This window comes from Carcharhinus amblyrhynchos, chromosome 23, assembly GCF_965287045.1.
Source record: "Carcharhinus amblyrhynchos chromosome 23, sCarAmb.v2.hapA, whole genome shotgun sequence".
Taxonomy (NCBI): domain Eukaryota; kingdom Metazoa; phylum Chordata; class Chondrichthyes; order Carcharhiniformes; family Carcharhinidae; genus Carcharhinus; species Carcharhinus amblyrhynchos.
In genome coordinates, this window is record NC_137346.1 from 20,817,157 (window position 1) to 20,839,810 (window position 22,654).

The 22,654-nt window shown below is 40.7% G+C and overlaps 1 protein-coding gene across 1 annotated transcript in view; it reads left to right on the forward strand.

The window, feature by feature from the left end:
• acaca (acetyl-CoA carboxylase alpha) overlaps positions 1-22,654 on the forward strand; it is a 274,803-nt gene that overhangs the window by 112,326 nt on the left and 139,823 nt on the right. The window contains exons 33-40 of the mRNA XM_080210370.1: positions 16-72; positions 2,428-2,472; positions 5,292-5,333; positions 7,713-7,928; positions 12,084-12,239; positions 13,572-13,775; positions 18,573-18,728; positions 20,426-20,566. Coding sequence (XP_080066496.1) covers positions 16-72; positions 2,428-2,472; positions 5,292-5,333; positions 7,713-7,928; positions 12,084-12,239; positions 13,572-13,775; positions 18,573-18,728; positions 20,426-20,566 — 1,017 coding nt within the window. The remainder of the gene's footprint in view (positions 1-15; positions 73-2,427; positions 2,473-5,291; positions 5,334-7,712; positions 7,929-12,083; positions 12,240-13,571; positions 13,776-18,572; positions 18,729-20,425; positions 20,567-22,654) is intronic.

A 22,654-nucleotide genomic window follows, 5' to 3' on the forward strand; every position in this document is an offset into this window, starting at 1 on the left:
GTTTTTCTCTTGCAGAGATCAATTCTGTTTGACCATGGTATCCGTCGTCTGACCTTCCTTGTGGCTCAGAAGGTACAGTCTCATCCCTCTCATCAAACCATTACCATCTAATTCCAAAAAACATAAATCAATTACAAAGTAGATTACACAAAATTTAAATTTAGTTTGGTGAATTCCTTAATCCAAACCTATCTGTAATAATGGGATATCAATATTGTCTGTTCTGTGCAATTTGTCTTAAGGTGGTTCTGCCCAATATTTTGTACATGCTCTGCTGTTATTCAGTAACGTAGAATAATGTTGCATGAGCTGTTGGAAAAAAATAATAGGATGCAGGGAAAATATTTGGAAATTAATTACTTTTTTTTGAAATTCTGTTTAAAACTCAGCAAAATTGAGGTTTTGATCAGCTTTTTCTTTACCACCGCATCTTCTGTGAAAGAGGCAATTGAGGTACATGACTAACAATGAGAAGTGTTTTTGCATTCACTCTAGCATAGCTGATGTCAAAACATAAGAAATAGGAGCCACAGTTGACTGTTCAGCCCCTTGGCTTTGTTCTGCCAAAGTCCCTCCCTAACAGCACTGAGTGTACCTACACCACATGGACTGCAGTGGCTCAAGAAGGCAGCTCACCACCACCTCTTTGAGGGCAGTTAAGGTCGGCAGTGAGTGCTGGCCTAGCCAGCGAAGCCCACATGCATTGAATGAATAAAATTACGCCCATGGAAGACCATGTTTCAACTTCACTTTTTTGCCCCCTCTACGTATCCCTTGACTCCTTGAGACATCAGAAATCTGTTATCAATTTTAATTTGCTTAACAATGAAACACTCATGACCCTCTGGGATAGAAAATTACAAAGATCCGCAACCCTCTCAATGAAGGAATTTCTTATCACCTCATTCCTAAATGATCAACTCCTTATCCTGCCCTGTTCAGATGTACACCATCCAGTCATAACTTCCTATTTGTAAGTTGTTTTTTGAGACAAGTAATTCACCACCTGACTCCCTGGAGCCTGTCCACCATATACAAGGCACAGGTCAGGAGTCTGATGGAATACTTTCAGATTTCCTAGATGGGTGTGACTCCCAACAACACTCGACCAAAGCAGCCTGTTTCATTGCCACTCTATCCACCAACTTGAACATTCACTTCCTCAACCACTGGCACACAGTGGCAGCAGTGTGTATTATATACAAAATGCACCACAACAATTTGCCAAATCTTCTTTGATAGCAACTTTCAAAGCTGGGGGCTGCTGTTATGCAAAAGGACATGAAAAGGAAGTTCATGGGAATACCACCACCAGTAAGTTCCCCTCCAAGCCACGCACTTTTCTAACTTGGAACTGTAATGTTGTTCTTCATTGTTGCTGGGTAAAAATCCTGGCCCCCCTGCCCTTCCCAGCAGCACAGTGAGTGTACCTGCACCTGTTGGACTGCAGTGGTTCATGAGGTGGCTTGCCACTGTCCTTTCAAGAATAATTGGGGATTGGTAACAACTGCTGGGCTTGTCAGCACCCACATTCAATGAAAGAACAAAAAAAGCTCCCTCTGCATTCCCAAACTTCCATCACAAACTAAATAGAGGAGACAGTGGTGTAGTGGTAATGTCTCTGGACCAGTTCTGGGGATGTGGGTTCATATCCCACTGTGACCCCTGGTTGAATTTAAATTCAATCAATAAATCTGGAACATCAAGCTAATCTCAGTAATGATGACCATGACAACAATCACCGATTGTTGAAAAAAAATCCACCTGGTTCACTGATGACCTGTAAATAACCCGTGATCATCGCGACATAGCCGGCAGGTGTAAAATTTTCCGTAGCGTGGTGCCTTGAGCTGGCAGGAGAAGGAGAAATGGGTGCAGTTGAGGAGTGGGGGGGCCTGGCTCTGGCTCCAGCCCCAGGCTCAGGCCTGGCCGCCCAATCTGATCTGTGTGTGCTCCAGACCCACGGGACTGCAATTGACTGTTAGCTATCCCGTGAAATGGTCTAGCAGACCACTCAGTTCAGACCCTCTGCGTAGTGTGGTTTGGCTGCCACGGATCACAGTTTTGCCTAAAAAGTTCCTGAAAACTGGCAGGGAGTTTCTTAATCGTTCGTGGGACATGGATGTCACTGGCCTGGCCAGCATTTATTGCTCATCCCATTGCCCACCTGATCACTTGCTGCAAAAAAAACCGACTTTTCCACCTGCTGCCATGACTTTTCTAGTAAAATAATAGTGAATAAACAAGAAGTTTGCAGATCCACCGGATTTGAAAATGCCATTCTTGGTCTGAATGATGATGATTAACGTGCTATTGAAACGTGAGTGTTTTTACAATGTGGGATTTATGGGACAGAGCAGATTGGATTTTAAAACCCTTTTACTAACAGCTAGATCTTGTCCAACTCTTTTTTCCTTTATCGTAAAGGATTTCCGGAAACAGTGCAATTATGAGGTGGATCGGAGATTCCATGTAAGTAACCAAGGAGAATGGAATACCTTCTTGGGTATATTCTTCTCCTTTCATAAAGTTTAATATTTGAACGCATTAGCCAATGGAGAAAAATGTACCCTGCCTCCAATCATACTTCCATGTTCTGACACTTGGTTGCTGTTCTCATCCGTTCTAATGTATGAAGTTTAGGGCTGAATAATCACAAACTTGTTCAGTTATAGTCATGCCGTCAAAGATCATAAAATTTTAATGGATTGGAGTCTTTGGAAAGTCAATTTTCAGTGTGAGGATTTGCCTCCCTCTGATAGAGCTTTTGCTTGGCGTTAATGATTTGACACTGCCAACTTTGTGCGGTTTTGCGGATAGGGTGTCCTGGGAATAGAGCAGCCATCCTAATGGTTTCCATGGTGTGGTGCATAGTAAAATAGAACAAAGGAACTTATCTTTTTGCAGCACCTTATCATGCCCTACAGATGTCCCAAAGCACTTCACAACAAATGAAGAACTTTTGATGTCCAGTCATGATGAATTCTAGGGGAATGGGAGATAGTTTTCAGGACCCCAGAAATGATGATCAGATTGTGTTTAATTAGTTTGATTGAGGGATAAATATTAGCCAAACACTTAACAAAATGCCAATGCCTTTCTTCAAGTAGTGTCAAAGAGTCTTTATATCCATGCAAAGATAGGGCCTGTTTAACATCTTACCTGACAGTGCAGCACCAAAGGAATGCCACACAAATAGCAATCGAAATTATGTGCTCAGTTCTCAAATTGGACTTTAATCTACAACCTTCTCACTCAAAAATGATAGTGCAACTGCTGATACCTGTTTAAGCACACTAATTGACAGCTTTTCTTAATATATAAGTTTTACTCCTTTATACCTGCAATCTTTTTTTGCTTTGCATTATATAAGAGTGTACTATGTGAATAGGTGTTTCTTTAAGTGGCAGCTTGCTGAAAGTATTAGAGGTGTAAGATTCAGTCCCACTACATGTCCACACAATTGGGCAGTGGATTTTAATCTTGCAGAATCTGGGGAAGCTTGGTGCCTGATGCAGTGGCTCCCTTGAATGTGGGATATTGTAACACTTATTTATTTAGCTGCTGGTATTTGTCAGCTCTGCAGCTGGACCCATTCACCACCTGAAGGCATAAAAGGAGTCACATTGAGGTTTCTTGAATATAAGTGCTTTGGGTTCTGTTGCTCATTATACCACTCGAAGTTGGTACGCAGGTATATTGCTCAACTGAAAGAGAACACTACTGAACTGTATACACCTAATCAAATTATGTAGATTACGGAAATCGCTGAGGGCCAAAACTCCCTGACATACGTTTACATGGGTGTCTCAGAGGATTATTGAATCAATGACTTGCTTGGTCTGTGCTCACCTTTTAGACTTTTTTTATTTTGGCTTTAAATCAGGTTTTTTTTTCCTCACTCGGAGCATTGGCATCTCACGATTTCTTTTAATGATTCACCCTAAAACTTCAATGATCAAAGCAGGTTTTTTTTTTAAACTCAGTGATTTCCTATCCCATTCCACGTTGTCTGATCATTTTTCAACACAAAATTGCCACAAATTTGTGCACCAAGCTTATGGCCATATTAGTAGTCTGTAATGAAATTGTTCTGCTTGCTGTAGTATGTTCCCAAATTGTGACAGAGGAGTTTCACCTGAAATGGTGGAATGCATTTGTTCCCAGTCTTGATTAGTGCACTTTCACTTCTTTTGTGTGCTTTGTTTCACTTTTCCTCACTTGCATGGAAGGAGAGACTTCACTAGGCTGTATGTTCCCCTTCGTGTCAGGTGTAAGTGACCCAGTGGCTGGGACTTGGGTGTTCCTAATGCCTAAGTGTAGCTGACTTTTTATCAGCTTGAGAATTTGTCTTCTGTTCATTAGATTAATTTTGAGAACGTTCTCTGTGAGAATGTAAAATGCACATGCAATTTCTTTCTTTCTCTTTAGAAGCCCTTTTTTTCATTAGCAAATAAAACAATCCAAGGATACCATGCTCACTAATTTTATTTACTGTCTCTGTAATAAGCACCACAGGGAAGTGGGCAGGGGGTGCTGAGCTGGTCCAATAATTATGTAATCTCTCTTCTTATCAGCCATTTAACCTGATTATCAATGTAATAACAAGTTAAAATTATTTATTTTTTTGCTTGTTTTCAAATTTCCTGAGTTCCAGGGTGTCTTGAGCAGTTAAATTAAGCACATTATTATGATTGTCTCTGTAATGGCTGACTGCTCTGCCACAGCAGGGGCTAATGACCTCCATAGGCACTGCTGGATATTCAGGTTCAATTTGATGTAACTGGTATTGACTTGGGGGGGTAAAAGGAAAAGCCTGTCCCCAAAGCAGACATTAGGTAGCATTGATTTCAGCTTTTACTGAGCAGTATCTTTATGTGGCAATGATATTTTCCTGGAAATTGCCAGTACAGCCATTAGGTATCTCTCAGCCATTATCTCAACAATTGCGTCAGCCAGGTTGCATTTGCAAAGCAATAATGCCAGGTCTGAAGGGAGAAATAAACCTTTAAAAGCTGCTTTTTTTATTGTTCTGGAGGAAGCAAAACTATGTTAATGAATTTCCTTTTATGGTTCCTGGAGCAATTTTTCTTTCTCCAGAAATACTATTAGTGGCTTGATCACTGGCATTTTGTGGATGCTAAATGTGATTTATTGTGGTTTTCTGGGGTGTTTAATGTCTCTTCCTTTTTTTTAAATGGAACTCTTGTATATCTACATGTTGGTCGCAGACCACTTAACATGGTATTTTCAAGGTGCATTTTTTTCTGTTTTTTTTATCTTGTACACAGAGAGAGTTCCCAAAGTTCTTCACCTTCCGCTCAAGAGACAAGGTAAAGTAATGGTAGAATTGAAATTCATATCATATCATAAAGAATTTAACAGTAGAAATTGTTCCAGTCCTAACTCTGACAAAACTATGCAAATAACCCCTATTGCCCCAGAAATATTTTACTTTCCAGTATTTATCCAATTCTATTTTGAAAGCTAAACGCGCACTTCAAATGTGTGCAAGGTTATGGACCAAGTGCTGGAAAATGTGATTCGAATACAAAATGTTTGATGGCCAGTGCAGGCGTGATGGGCCAAAGAGCCTCTTTTTGTGCTGTATAATTCTATTCTATTATTGAATCTGCTTCCACTACCCTTTCAGCCATAAGAAACTACCACATTGAAAAAGTAAATGCTTTGTAACTTCCGTCTGTTCTTTTGCTAAATCTGTTTGACATAGATTTTGTTTTCAGGTCAGCATTGAAATAGATGTCTCGCCAAGGCGGGTGCTAGATTAGATCGGAACTCATTGCGAAGGCAAATGGGGACTCGACGTCTTTAAAAAAAAGCTGAATTAGTTTGGCAGTTATTTTGAAGAGAGGTGCACACCTTAAGCACTGGCAGGCGCTGAGAAGTTAACTCAGATGTGAGTGGATTAAATGATTTGCGTCGATCTTCCAAAACAAGTGAAAGGAGTAAAATCTTGTATTGACATGGTGCATTTCATGACTGTAGGAAATCCCAATGTGCTCCACATCAGGTTCGTACTTTTTGAAGTAAAGTCACAAATATAAGTATGGGATTTGGATGGGGAAACAAGGAATCAAGACAAAAGGTGTTGGAAATATTTGGCAAGCCAGGCAGTGCCCATGGAGAGAGAAACGCTTGATATTTTGGGTCATTGACGTCTTATCAGTCTGGTCTCTCTGACAAAAGGTCATCAACATGAGGTGACCTGAAATTGACCTCCTCCACTCTTTCCGGGATTTTTGTGCTGCTGCTCCTGTTAAACAGGAAAGCAATTTTAGCATCGCTTGACCATTAGTTTTATCCTTTGTGGTGACAACTTTGATTAGCCTTGTGATTGGCTGATGATGGAGCAACACTTCAAAAGCTTGTGATTCCAAATAAATCTGTTGGATTTTAACCTGGTGTTGTTAGATGGAAGGTGATGGATTGTATAGACCTAGCATAAAAACAGATCCATCAACTGGCACAGTGGGGTGTGTATGAGCAATTGCGTTTTTGTGAAGTAGATTTTACTTAAGAGCTTTTGCGAAAAACTCTGCATTCGTAAATAAATTACGAAATGTAAACTGCCCACCTGGTTCATGCTGGTAGTTTTAGTACAGAATTAATGGCATGAGTCTGAAGCAGAATGTGAAGCTTTTATTTCAAGCAGGTTATCCTAAGGATGGCAAATGTTAACTGGGATCTGTTGCAGCTTCATAAACTGATTTATTTGTGGCTGGTGGAATTGGGTTTTTTGTCAAACTGGGTGTGATTGAGATTTTATGAAAATTCAATACTGGTTAGAATTTGGAAATATTTTGATGGATAATGTGCCAACTTGTTCTGTTTAAAATGCTTGAGACTTTTGGAATGCTGAAGAAGAATAGCAATGTTTGAAGATATAATGGGGTAATGACTTTCCCACCTGAGCATGGATTATTATTTAGTCTAATCGTGAAGCGGTAAACCGGGGAGCCAGAGATGAGCAAATAACAAAGTGACTGGAAGTGGTGAGCGAATTGAGCGAGGAGTTTGATGAAAAGGACCATTCTCTAGTTGGCTGTCATTTTTCTAGAATCCAACATCTGCCTGTGTAGAGCAATATCTGCATTTCTTTCTTGTGTAATTTGGTTTTACAAGAGTGACACCCATCTGCCCACTCCCCAATTTTACATTGTCCTCTGGTTAAGGAACTGGTTTAATTCATGTAAAGACAGTTGAGCCCATATACATTGCTGCCCTGCATCCATATGTTCAGTGTTTGGGCTTCAACCCTCATTCCACCTACCTTCGCAAGAAATATCTCCTTATTTATTGCTTAAACTTGCCTCAGCAAAGGGATTCTGATATTGTAATTACATTTCTAAATCTTAAAGCAGCACATTGTATCACTTTTTGCTAACTGGGTGCGAATGTCTCTCTTTCTCTCTCTCCCTCACTCTTGCTCTTGCCCTCACCTTTTTGCCTGGCCTCTGGCCTGCTATCTCACTGGCCCTTTCTCCCTCACCCACTTGCTCTTTTTCCCACGCACCCTCTCACTTTGCCTTTCATTCCTCATGCTTTCCCACCCCAACTCATTCCTCCATCTTGTCTCTCTTGCCCTCTCCTCCCTCACTTGCTTTCCCTATTTCTTAGTTTTATCTGCATTAAAATGTTAGACTAGTTCAGTTCTAATGAATCTTAGTTGCACATTAATTTCTTTTTTCCAGTTTCAGGAAGACCGGATTTACCGGCATCTGGAGCCTGCCCTGGCTTTCCAGCTGGAGCTGAACCGGATGCGTAATTTTGATCTTACCGCCATGCCATGTGCCAATCACAAAATGCACTTGTATTTGGGCGCAGCCAAAGTGGAGGCGGGTATTGAAGTGACCGATTATCGATTCTTTGTGCGAGCCATTATTCGGCACTCCGACTTGGTCACAAAGGTAAGTCAGCCTATAAAAACACTATGCATTTATGTGAATCCATTAAAAATGTCCCAAAATATTTCTTACCAATGTAAGAAAGGAAATGAATGCTGAGGTAAAGAAGAGGTGATCAAAAAGCGTGGTCTAATTGGGAGGTTTTAAAGCAAGAGGTGGAGTCATTGGGAAGGGGTGAGGAATTGAGTTCGAGGGTGGGACCTGGGTGGCTGAAAGTGTGGCTTTCATGAGTGTTGTAATGCACAGGATGCCAGAGTCAGAGAAACTGTAAATTCAATGGCGACATTGCCGGGGTGGAGGAGATTAGCTGAAAAGGCAGATGTGAAACCATGAAGTCAAGGGGAATGAGAGTTTAAGCATTGGTTAGATTGGGAGCATGTGTAGGTCGTCAAAAGAAAGGGTGATGAGTGAATAGGTTTTGGCATAGGACAAGATAAAGATGGCAGAGTTTTGGGTAAGTTGATGTTTAGAGCTGGGGGGGTCTGATAGGGGCTAGCAAGAGATCATTGGAGGATTGGATCTGTAGGTGTTGAGAGATGGATGAAGATTTCAGCAGCAGATGGGCTGAGGGGGGTTGGATATGTTATGGAGGTGAAAGCAGGCAGTGTTTGTGATTGAAAAGATTGAAGGTTTGAAGCTCCGTTAAGGATCGAATTGGATGCTGAGTGATTCAGTCTAAGGCAAGAGACCATGAAGGAGGATGGAATCGTTGGGAAGATACAGAATTAATGACGTTTAACTGGAGGAAATTATAGCACAAACAAGACTTGATGTCAGACAAACAGTATAACTCTGGAGAAGTCAATTGAGATGGATAGATGTTTGCAGCATGCATGTGAAAGATGATTGTGCACCTACCGTCCTCATCCAGGAGAAGTACGCAGATAAGGTAAAAGAATGACCAAAGACCAATCTTTGGGAGAACTGGAGGATTAATGGTACGGAGCTGGAAGCGATGCAATGGCTGGAGATATTCTGACTCTGTGCTACCCCTACCAGTGAGATCTAAGTGAGTTTAGTCCCACTGAACTGGACAACGAGCAAGAAGTGTTGGGGGAAAATAGTATGGTCACAGTTGAGCAGAGTACGGTCTACAGAGAAATAATCATAAAATCCGTGTAGAGCAGAATGAGCCATTCAGCCCATCGAGTCTGCACTGAACACAATCCCACCCAGGCCCTATTCCTGTAACCCCACACATTTACCCTGCTAATCCCCCTGACACTAAGGGCCAATTTATTATGGCCAATCAACCTAACCTGCACATCGTTGGACTGAGGAAACTGGAGTGCCTAGAGGAAACCCATGCAGACAAGGGGAGAATGTGCAGATTCCAGACAGACAGTAACCCGAGGCTGAAATTGAACGTGGGTCCCTCGCGCTGTGAGGCAGCAGTAGCAACTTCAGAGCCATCGAGAATGTCATTTCTGACTTTGGTTAGATCCATTTTAGTGCTGTGGCAGAGGAGGAAAATTGACTGGAGAGGTTCAGACTGGGAATGATGCGTATGGATTTGGGAATTAACAATTCCGTCAAGGACTTCGGAAAAGAAAGACGGTTTAGATATGGGGGTAGTGTTTTGCCAGGACAGAGGAAACAAAAGGATTTTTCACCTTTTGGGGGGATGATAGTATTGATAGATGAGAGCTGTTGACAATGTCAGCAAACATGGGGCCTATCTGGGAATGGGGTCAAGGAGCAGGAGGTGGACCTCGTGGTTGAGATGAGGTCAGGTACAACATAAAAGGAGGAGGTAGAAAAACTGTGGAGATGTGGATCAGGATCTAACTGACCTTGGTGAGAAGCAGAGGAAAGTGGCTGTGACAGACAGCTGAATGGATAGTACTAACCTTGGTGCAGGTGATAATGGAAAAGATGAGGATTTACAGACACAGTTGGTGCAGGAGAAAAGAAGTGTTGCAGAGCAATTCTTGAGTAGTGGGTGATTTTCGCATAGGCAGCTGAGCCTAACCACATTAGGTGTAAGCCAGCAGATTGATTGGAACACAGACCTGAGCTTATCTACCATACAAATGGCTTAAATATCCATCACTTAAAGGAAATGGCTGAGATGGGAGAGAGTTGAGACCTTGCTGGAAATTATTAGCCAAAGGCCAGGTGGTTGGGATTTTGAAAGTTTGTGACTTGGAACAAAGATTTTGTCAAGGGCAGATAAGAAAGAAGTGGGATGGGGTTATGGGTGCTGGAGTGCCAGGATTTGGATGATGAGAGATCATGGGTGATGGTCCCACAGTGAATCAGCCTAGAAGGGCCTCAACTCCTTAATGCACTTCTCACCATTTAAGCTTTAAATAAACTTGATGTGCTTCTCCAATAGAGATCTCATCATGAATTATTTTGCATGCTGTAATACTGAGCAACATGTTAATGCACCTCCCAAGTCATTTTTTTATTTTACTGCATTTTAATGTAATTTTTGATGGTCTATTTCACTTAATATCATTTTTCTCGTAATTTGAAAAATCTCCTAGAAAAGTTGAACAAGCATAAAACTGTGTGCAGGTAGCACATTAATTAAAGTCCTGTGATGCTTTAAGCAATTTGATTCCAAAAGGCACAACTTGTATTTAAGGGCTGCTACTTGATTTAAATTTTTTTTTATAGAGCCAATGATTAAAAGTGACCTTAGTTTTGCTTTTCAAAATTCTACTGGTTTAGTTATTTTCACAGTTAATTGAGAAAAATATTGCTCTGCGCCAATTTTGTTCTTGCTATTTTGTATTCTGTTCAAATGTGGCTAATGTATGGATTTTAATTGAATTTGTTTTGTTGTAATTTTCTCCTTTCCATGGAGACTACATTTTTTTTAAATGCCAGTTTTCTCTACTAATTTTCTGAAGGATTTGAACATTTGATGGAATATAACTAGGCACATGAAGTTACGTCCTTGCATTTAATTGAGTGGACCTTCTTTTGAGTGTGGGTCTCAAAACTAAGTATCACTGGCGCATTTCACCACGAAAGACATCGTAGCCAAATTTGATACCATCCACATGTATATTTTTGTTGTGGTTGCTGGGTAATTGTCAGGAGAGGGAACCCTGAATTTTATTTGGCCTATTGACGAACCTGCTTCCAAATAAGTTTAGCTATCTTAGTGCATGCCGAAGAAGCAATTCTTGGGCTCAGTTACTCACTGGTTAAACTTGCTGAACCATTGGGAGAATCTGCCTTATTTTTTCTCCTATTCTGCAGCTGCCTGACTTGACGCACAATTTGACATTCTTTAAGCATGCTTGACAAGTCGCTAGCAATGCTGCTTACGATTAACCAGAGGGATATCCCCTTTGATCTCCTCCACTTGCTTGACCTCCCACTTCCTGCAAATTCTTCAAATTCTGCAGCTGCTAGAACTTGGTGTGGACTTTTCAGAAGTTGCAAATGTGCCCTGGAATTAATTCCATTGTTGTGGCGGATCTGTTCTAACATGCAAATTTTGTAAAACATTGCAAGCATAATGTTAAATGACTTGTATTTGCAAGTTTGGCAATCTCAAATCAAAGCAGCAGAACAAACACAAATACCAGAAGCTGCAGCCATTTGCTTTAACCATCAGCAATGCTTCCCCATCACTGGAGTCCAAAGGAGTTTGGCATCAATGGCACTGACACAGCTCTTTTATGATGGGGCTAAAAGGTCCATTAATTTCATATTCTGTTCATGCTGTGACGGAAGAATAGATTATTAGTGAACAGTTAATTGCTGTAGTTTGAACTTATCTATGTTTAAAGTTTATTACTGTCACAAGTAGGCTTACATTAACACTGCAATGAAGTTACTGTGAAAATCCCCCAGTCTCTGTACTCTGGCACCTGTACGGGTACATTGAGGGAGAATGCACCTAACAAGCATGTCCTTCAGACTGTGGGAATAAACTGGACCATCCGGAGGAAACCCAAGCAAACAAGGGGAAAATATGCAAACTCCACAGAGACAGTAACCCAACCTGGGACTCAAACCTAGGTCCCTGGTGCTGTGAGGCAGCAGTGCTAACCACTGTGCCACCATGCTGTCTATGTAAGGTCCTCAGACTATTTCATATATTACGTGGCTTAACAGATAGCTTTAACTTTTTTTAAATGAATAAATTTTAGTAAGAATCAAGAACTTTTACACTGATATTTATTTTGTCTATAGGAAGCCTCCTTTGAATATTTGCAAAATGAGGGAGAACGTTTGCTGCTGGAGGCTATGGATGAGCTGGAAGTAGCATTTAACAACACTAATGTTCGAACAGACTGCAACCATATCTTCCTCAACTTTGTTCCCACAGTCATCATGGATCCTTCAAAGGTAATCACTGTCCTTGAAATTTTCTGACAAAGTGAAGAAGTAAATGTCAATCTAAATCTTTGGTGATTTCTGGTACAGTGCATTGGCACAGTGATTTACTGTACATGCTGTGCCATAATCCAGAAGGCTACAGGAATCCAACCTGCAATTAAAACCATGGCAATGAGTTTCTTATGATCTCTGAGACTACACTTTTCAATTTCATCTAGTTCGTACAATTTCATCCTCTTAGTGAAGGTGTGAACCACCTCGTGAAGTCTTACCAACTTGAGCGACATGACAATTCATGTAGCATGGCATTGATGACAGTGAATGTTGCTAGCATATCAGTAATGCTAAAAGTAATTTACTGCAGATGCTGGAATCCTAAACAAAAACAAAATGCTGGAGAAATTTCAGCAGCTGTGAAGGCATTTGCAGAGGGAGAACAGAGCTAACGTTTCAAGTCTAGATGACCCTTCATTCGAGTCCGTGTTGTTGAAGAAAAATGCCACGCAGGAATCTGTCCCTATTTGCGTTGTGTTCCATCACCAATAATGTGGTACAGAATACCATCTATTTCAAAAATATTTTTAATTTAGTAGTTGAAGCTGCTGTTGTGATAGATTGAGGAGCTTGCTGTAGTGCCTAGATTGCAAAATTGTGACTTTATACCTTACTGCACATGATCACCCTGAAATGAAATAATCCCTGGAATTTATTACATCATAATCATATTGTATGTGATGCATTCAGTTGCTCAGTGTAAGCACACTGTGAAATGTGATGCCCTGTATGACAGAATGTGAGTCGTGCAATCATTGTGCTCAGGTAGCTGATCTCAGTCAGGCAACAGTTTGCCTGCATCAACTACCTGGGATAGGTAGATTAAATGGAGATCCCACTCTTTATTGCTATTCGCAACCATCCCATTTGCTGTAGGAAATTGTCAACATTCGGTGAGGACAGGATTCAGCCTTTTGGGCAAATAGCCTGTAAACACTTATTGTTCAGGTTCACAATTTAGTAATGGTCATTAAGGCATGGTAACTGGTGGCCTGCCACTACCATGGATTAGTATTTGAGCACAAACCATGACTTCAGAATATGGAGAGAGAGAGAATCAGGAGGGGAGACATTGAAGTAATTTCTGAAAAAGCATACGAGTGGAATCTGAACAAAATAGTGTTTGCAATAGAAACAGAAAATATTGGAAGCACTCGCATGCTAGACAGCGTACATGGAAAGAACTGCAGCTAGTATGTTTCTAACATGTATTCAGGAGTAACCAACATCAGTAATCCTGCAATGGATGAAGGTGCTTGAGCATTCTGTTTCTGTTCCTTTCTCCAGATAGAAGAATCTGTGCGCAGCATGGTGATGCGATATGGCAGTCGTCTCTGGAAGCTGCGCGTGCTTCAGGCTGAGTTGAAAATAAATATTCGACTGACACCTACTGGGAAAGCGATTCCCATCAGGCTATTCCTGACCAACGAGTCTGGCTATTATTTGGATATCAGTCTGTACAAAGAAGTGACGAACTCTGGAACTGGACAGGTACGAGCAATTAACGAGTCAATTTCCATTATTTAAGGAAATTAATTTTGTTTTCTGAAGCTTGTTGTAAAGATGCTATGAAGAAAGATAGATATATGCCTCCTTTACAAAATGATGATGCTTCTGGTATGGCAAGATCTCTGTCCAGCAATTCCTGGACACTTGTCTGATCTTGGAGTTATTTATTTAATTTTGGGAGGACCGTCAGCTAGAGTTATGTTGGGATTGCTTACAGAGAGAGTCTAAATGCAAAAATGTTATTGAAGATATGTTCTTAAGTTTGATGTCTAAAGCAGCACAGGTCATGGGGAAGTGAAAAATGAGGAGGACTAAATGGGAAGTCAAAGGGAAAGGATTGGGTTGGATTCTGCGACCTCACTCACCATTGACACTCTTCTGTCCCACTGCAGTGTACGGAGATCTGGCTGTGTGCCAAACTGCCCTTTCTCTGACGCTGGTGGTAGAGCATGAATGGACAGAGAATTCTGGCCATCGTATAGGTGTTTAAAAATAGTGGTAAAATGGATGACAGTAGAAGGGCGTTCCAAGGGTATTGGAGTATAGTGGCTGAAGAAGCTGGTGGACAGGAGACAGAGAAGTCCATTATTAGATGAGATGCAATGCATGCAGGAACATTAAGTAAAAGATTACCAGGGTAAGGTCAGGCAAGGCCAATGAGTGACATTGGAGGGGAGTAGGGAGAAGAGAGAATGAGAATTTTGAAGTTTGTGCTTTGAGACACAGCTTGGATTGAATAAGTCTGATGAGAGTACCGGACTTAGTTTGGATAAAATACGTGAGCTGCAGAATCTTGAGCATGTTGAAACATGGGAAAATTGAGATGATATGGTGGCAATAAGCCTAATCTGGACATCTCCTGGTGGTCTTGGTAGGGACTAGGATTTTGGAGACAGAATACAAAAAGAAAGGTTAAAGTTGGAAGAAAGAATTCCTTATATCGAACTATATATATAATTAACACCTCCTGATTTTAATGCAGTGTGGCAGCCTGGGAGGCGAATGGAGCCATGGCAAGTTTCCGTGACAGGTGCCAAAAGAGAAGGCTTCAACATCAAGCTGGAAGAGATGTTTGCTCAGCTGGGTCTTGATAATGGACAGGCAGTAGGAGTGCAGAAGCATCTAATTTATCAGAGATACAGACATGGGTTTGTTTCATAGCACATATATGGGAGCTGAATCTGTGCTTTTCAAGGAATGTTGCCAAGGGGTGGCATGTAGATGATAAGGGGAAACCTGTGGAGTGCACAAGAGTTGACAGCAGGAGAAGTTTTTGGAAGAGATGTAATACCTGTATTCCAACAGGTTTAAGTTAAGCTAAGGGCAGCAGTATGGAAATGGACTGCAAAAGAAAGAAGGGGATGGTGGAATAACCAATGGCGTTTGAAGCAAGAGGGGCTTTTAGGATGAGGAAAGATGGAGGACTCTTGGTTGCTGTCACATAAAATATCATTTGTTACTTTTCAAACTGAGCAAGGCAGAATCCAGACTGAAATAAGAGATGTTATTTCATTTAGGATTGTTCTGAATTGAGTTGTGTGCAATTTTGGTCAAACTGGTGAAATGATTTTAAGATAGAGGATCAGCCATGATCACGTTGAATGGTGGAGTAGGCTCGAGGGCCAAATGGTCTACTTCTATTGGCTGTTTCTGTGGAGAATTGGTGACATCAGAGGTGGCAAACCATAATAAGAGCAGAATTTAAAAGGCTGCTTGGGAATGTGGGATCTGGTCTTTCTTCCTGAGAGTGAAGTTTATAAAGTTTATTTGTTAGTGTCATAAATAGGTTTACATCAACACTGCAGTGAAGAAGTTACTGTGAAAACTCCCTAATCGCTAAGCTCCGGCGCCGGGTACACAGAGGGAGAATTTAGCATGGCCAATGCACCTAACTAGCACATCTTTCAGACTGAGAGGGGAAATCGCAACACCCAGAGGAAATCCATGCAGACAAGAGAGAACGTGCAAACTCCACACAAGCAGTGACCCGAGCCGGGAATCAGACCGGGTCCCTCGTACTGTGAGGCAGCGGTGCTAACCACTGTGCCACCATGCAGCCCCAAGATTAGTTGTAGACTGAGCTGAAGATCACCAGGTTAACCCTGAGTCTTTTTTTGCTCCATGATACAATGTACCAAAACATCAAACAATGCTGCCCTAACCCCACAATTACAGAGGTATTATGGTAATGCCCCAAGCTCCCAACCACCGATGGAGTCATTGTTATCCCTTTTATACAAAAATGTACATTTTATATTTCTCCTTAAACCAGTTTGGAATCCATTATTTTAATTATAAATATTTGAGGAGCTGAAAACAGTCTGTTGTTGGGGAAAGAAGGTTGATTTCTGCTTTTTGTAATTTGCAACCTGACCTTTTTCTTTAATATTCCTCTGATTGAGTTTATGATAATGAAATTACTGAATGTACTTCTAACAGCTAATGTGAAGGGGAAAGTCGGGGGCAAAGGGGGTGATTTAATCTTCCATGTTTACTTAGTGGTACAGCTATTCTTAACCACAGTTGCCGTGGCTCTTTGTACAGCTTGATTACATTAACTCATATCACAATGGCTTCAAGGCAAGCCTTTTCTTGTCAGTAAATAATGCTACGACTTGTTTTTTTTCCCCCCCTTGTAATTGTGTGGAAGAAGACTTTTTTTTCCATGGCGAAAACTTTCATTTTCATTATGTGTTGTAAATGACAAAAGAGGTCAGAGAAATGACTACTTGGTAATACAGTGGAAGAGGAGATTAGAATGTTTGTGTAGGTAACCTCTGGTAGCCTTTGGAAAGATTCCTCGGAGACCACTCGCACGCATGATTGATTGCTTTCGAGGCCGGCTGCTGATGAAAGATACAGCAGCAATGGATTATGGCAGGGTTGCCTATCGTGGTTCCTTCGGAGAGGCACCACTAATCCCCAACCTGCAACACACGGCAACTTATCACAGTGTGCTTTGATGCAGGCTCTTGAAAAGCCTATGGTCCAACCCACAAAGGAACAGGACAAGAGGGGGAGGGGGGAAGCTATGGTGAAATCTGAGCAAAAAGAAAAGCAGAACCTGCAGGAAATGTACAGGAGGTATATTAGCATGAGGATTGCATTCTTCTTTTGAGACTGAATTGTGAAGGAAGGGTCTTCTATCAGGAACTGTTTGAATAGGTAGCTGTCAAATTGGCAGAAAGTGGTCCCTTGAGGATCAACGCCAGGACCAGTGATGTGAGCAAGTCATATCAACAATTCAGACTTTGGAATCGGAAGCACGATTTCTAAGTTTACGGACTATAACAAGAAGTGTAGAATGGGCATATAAGTGGAAAATGAATTTCAACATATACAAGCATGAGCCTTTACACTTTGGTAAGAAAAATTACGTCACATTCCTTGAAAAATAAGAAATAAACGTGGTTGAGGAAAATGGGCATTTGGGGGTATCAATACGTAAATCCCAAAAGTTTGTGATGCAAGTCAACAAGGCTATCACAAAAGCAAGCAAGCTAGCACTAAGATTAATTTCCAGAAAGAAGTTATGTTAGGCTCGTGTCAAACCTTGGTAGAGTAGATGTTTAGGTCACTGTGTTTAGTGCATGAATGGATGACACTTGAACTGCAAGGTTGTATCTCAGAATAGGATGAACTGGTTGGGTCTTTTGTCCACCTGAGGGTGTCCTAATAGAGGTCTTTGAATGATGACGTTTTTGATTAACTGGGGACAGTGTGTGTGTCCCGACTTATTGGGAAGAGCATAACATGAGGCTGTCAATATAAGAATAGTCACTAAATGTTCCACTAGGGAACTCGGAAGAAACTTCTTCACCCAAAGAGTGGTTGGAATGTTGAGCGTGCTACCACAGGGAAGCAATAATGTAGATGCATTTATTGGGAAGCTAAGTGAGCGTGTGAGGGAACAAAAAATAGGGTGAAGTGAGGAAGGTGGGAGATGATGCGAGTAAAGCATAAATGCTGGCATGGATTGGTTGGGCTGAATGGCCTGTTTCTGTGCTGTGTATTTTCTGTAATTCTAAGTAAATTCTTGTGCACATTCAATTCATGTTCTCTGTTTTGAAAGCAAAATTACAGTTTTGTACTTTAAAGCGCAATTTGATAAAAATAGCCCTATTTCTCTAGAATGTTGGCAAAAATGTCTTGTATCTCTGCCCACACATATACTGTATTACAAGAGCCCTTTTCTGAAGAGTAGGGGGTATTCCCTTAGTTTCTTAATATAGTCATCCAATAAAGCTAGATAATTTCTGAATCTGAAAGTATTCTGCGTATAGCAAAAGTAAATGACTATTTTTGATTTTGATTTGATTTATTGTCACATGTATTAGTAGACAGTTTAAAAAGTATTGCTTCTTGCATGCTATACAGACAAAGCATACTGTTCATAGAGAAAGAAACGAGAGTGCAGAATGTAGTGTTACAGTCACAGCTAGGGTGTGGAGAAAGATCAACTTGATGGTTGGTATCTGACTTGCCAATCACTGTTTCCAGCAATGTTCAACTTAGACATTCCAGAGAGTAAACTAACTTGTGAATTTGCTTTCTGATTGACGATGTCACTTGGAAAAATAACCTATTCCCTTGCTTCCAGCAGTCACGAAAAGGTGTCATCATTGCCCTCATAGTAATATTAACTTGCGTTCAAAATGCTTTCAAAGATACTGACGAAATGAGCTTCTGTCCAGGAGGTGGAAGCTGACATATTTATAAAACAAATGACCGGCGATTTAAAAGACCAAGTATTCCACCTTTCCTGTCTTCTGATAACAGATCATGTTTCAAGCATATGGAGATAAACAGGGACCATTACATGGAATGCTGATCAACACACCCTATGTTACCAAAGACTTACTACAGTCCAAAAGGTTTCAAGCCCAGTCCCTTGGAACGACGTATGTGTACGACTTGCCTGAAATGTTCCGACAGGTAAATCCGGCACTTTGGAATGCTGCTGTTTTTATGATTGTGGCTTTACTTGTGATGTAGGTTTGAGCTGAGTCTGTTGTATATATCTTTGTTGGAGGCGCAGAGTGTAATGCATCTCTGGGAATGCATTATAGAATTGGCATTGAATTCGTGACCAGCAAATCTCCTTTGAACCTGTGTCTAGTCTACTTTTGTGTTGGTTGAAAGTAAGCTAATTGCTGGTAAAGGATCCTGCTTTGTTTCATGCAATTTCTTCCAATGGTATAATTAAATATGTAACTGGGTCATATAGTCCAGGTTTTACTCCAAGCCAGGTTAGCTTTATCCAGTTAACAATGTAGTAAATGCATTGCAATTGGTGATAGCATTCCTGTGTTGGGGAGAAAGATAGCCTCCAGAGATCCCTGTTTCTGATCTCTCTTCCGACCTTTATTGAAAGTGCTTATTTGTGGGCCCTGCAGACAGGGCAAAGCAAACCTTCTTCACGCATGGCTGCACCCATTACTTACCCCATCGCCCAAATAGATTGACATTTCCTGCCAACGTTCATATAACAATGGATAATTTTGAAAATTGCTGTAGAACATATCCACCATGAAACAGTACCCATCCAAGATTGGAGAAAAAAATGACAATACCTGAGGTGGAAAGGACATTTTCAATGTTATAAAGATATTTCTGTACTTTGGCGATCCTAAGTCCTGCATAGAAACTATCAGTTCAGTGCAGAAGAAAACCAATAGTTCATTGTATAGTTACTGACTTTGTTTGCGCAATCCAAAAATACTCCCAAAGCCCTGTCATCTACTCAGAGTTCTGCAAACTCCTATGCTTCAAATATTTATCAAATCTTTCCTTAAATAATTTAAATGTCTTTCCTTGAACTATGCCACATAGCAAAGCTTTCCAACAGCACCGTGTAAAGAAATGTTTTCTAATCTCTCTCCTTGCTCTCTATGACCAATTTAAATTGATGATTGCTAACTCCCTAACTGAGATAGTGATCTTCCCCATTCACTCTATTCAAACCCTTCATAATTTAAAAAATATATGATGAAATCTTTAGATGGATTCTTTTTTTTTTGCCTTCTCTGGTTCAATAGAAACAGTCCCAGTACCTTTAAAGTTTCTCATCTCTGGCATCATTCCAATGAACCTAATCTGTATATTTCCTGCAGCCAGATATGGTTATTTGTAAATGTTAAAAATTCTAGTTCAAGATAATTTGGATGGAAAAAATAAGTGTGGACCCCTTCTTGACAGTTTATTCCACTGATGCCTTAAATGTGAGTGGCTCCCAATCTACCATCTGAGCTGAACTCCATAATGTCATCTTGGAGATGTTTTGTTTCTCTTCCATTTTTATTCCTTTTCTCACCTATGTTAACTCCTTGCTTGGTGTATTTGCTTCCTAGTACTTCCTTGCCTATCCATGGGAGCTAGGTGTAGCATTCTGACTACTGCTCTGTTGAATGTAAGCAGACTACTACCAATCCCAAATTGTCTGTACCTAAAATTTTAAAAGAGAAGTAAAGTGACAAATGACAATCGTCACTGAAGTAGTTCATAAATACCTTTAATATGTTGCATGATGTAACAGCTCCTTAGAATGCATTTATATATTCTTTAAGTATTTATGTACAATATCTCAGTTTGACTTTAAAAACACATTTTCTTATTGAATTTTTATTTTTAAGTCTTTAATCAAACTATGGACCTCTATGGAAGTGCAGGCCGAGTTACCCCCTCCGCCCGCAGAGCTACTGACGTTCACTGAGCTGGTTTTGGACAGTCAAGGCCAACTAGTACAGCTGAACAGGCTACCTGGAGGCAATGAGGTAAGTGTAAAGAAACCGGAAAGAATGCTGCAACTATAGTCCTTGCATTTATCTAGCTTAAAAGATGAGCCCACAACCAATTAGCCAAAAAATGGCATTGTCTGGTTAATTGGACCAGATCATTCATTTTCTGAGCACAAATTTATTGCCACCGTTGCTGATATAACACCAGTAATTGAACTTTCAAAAAGTTACTCTTTGTAAAATCCTTCGGGCGTTCTGAGATGTAAAAATGCACGTTTCTTATTTCAAAGTACCAAAAAGTAATGCTACTTGTATTTGATCATAATTTGTGTTATTTAATTGTCTTTAACACAGTTGCCCACATCCTCTTCCCAATGTTTCTCCTTCATTTGCAAACTGACTGAGAATCTTCATTCCACTTTCATAGCCGGAGATCTTTATTTGGCTCCTATTCCTCATTGATATGCTTTCTCTCAGTAATATCAGTTGCAGACATGACATTCAGTTCTAAATGCACTTTGACGCCTAGTGTTACCACACCAACAACTGTCTCATCCTCTCTGTTGTCTCTGTGTTGTAAGACTATTGGCCAATATTCAGTTTAGGATGTGCCACAGCTTTCTCAGATGGAACTTTGGGAACCACAACCATTGTCTTCTGCCCCTCCACAGACCTGTTCCCTCATCGTCAATTCCATTCTGACTTCCCGGGCACTGTCTTGGGCCATCGCAGACTATGCACAACCTTAATGACCCTGAGCTGAGATTTATACCCCATATGCTCTTCATCAGGAAAAAAAGCCTACATTCATCTCTATCAGATTGCCAGTCTCTGCTTAGGCCTCAGCCTATCTGCTGCTGAAACCCTCATCTATGCCTCTGTTACCTCCACACTCAACAACTGTTGTGGTCTCATCAGTCTCCTATCTTCCATAGACTGAAGCTCATCCAAAACTCAGTTACCCATATCCTAAGTCCTAACTTACCCTTCATCCTTGTGCTCCATTGCCTACACTTGCTCTTGCTCAACAAGCTGCTCAGGTTTAAAATTCTCATCCTCGTTTGAAATGCTGCCATTGATTTGCCCCTCTTTGTCTCTGTAACTCTCTAGCCCTACAACCCTATGAAGTGTCTGCATTTCCCCCAACTCTGACCCTCTCGTGCATGCCCACCACTCCCTTTGCCCTATTATGCTATGCCTTCACCCATATAGGGCCAAAGTTCTGAAATACTCGCTGATCCTTTCTATTTCTCTGCCTGTCCCTATTTCTTTAAATCCTTCCTTAAAAACTGTCTCTCCAAGCTTTTAAGCATGAATACTAATATTTCCTTTTTGGCTCAGTGACAGTTTTTGTCTGATTATACTCCTGTGAAGTGTCATGGTGTTTTCGCACATTAAAGTATGTCATGAATTCAAGGTGTTGTATTAGATATGGAAAGTATGAGTGTGACACTTGTTATTTTCGCTTTATAGAATAATTGATTCTTGTGCATTTTGTGACTGCAAGAAATAATTTCTTCTTCATTTGTAGCAAAGTAAGCATATTCATCATACTTGTGCTGTGACTTTTACTACCAGACAGTTAGCGTTAGATACTTTCCGTCATGAAAGTTGAACTTTCCAGCAGATATTTCTGCTGGCGTTACAAGAAATAAAATGGGGTCGATTATTCTGAGATTATGTTCCAGTGCAAACCATTTTATGATTTGCACTTTCTCTAAGGCTTAAATAACTTCTTGACCACTTTGACTGATATTGAACAAAGCTAATATTGCGTTGAAGAAAACAGTGTTCTGTTTTCGCTTTCATTTTCGTTTCTTCGCTACCCTCCCAGGCATGTTTTGTGGCAGTGGCAGAGGCAGCCCCCCAGCAGCAGGATCTTCTGGTCTCACTGCTGTTGACCAGTTTTCCCGTTTTTCACTGCCTCTGCCGTCAGGGAACCCAAGGTAGCGGGAACAGCCAGAAACCTTCGGCCATTGTCTTTGAGATGCTCTTGGAACATCCTCAAGTTACATTCTAATGAAACTAGTAGTATATATTTTTTCTGACAGAAAAAAATGAAAGCATCTTCAAGTAGAGATTCTAATTTTCCCTTTGTGCTGTTTTAACTTAAGCTCTCTATGT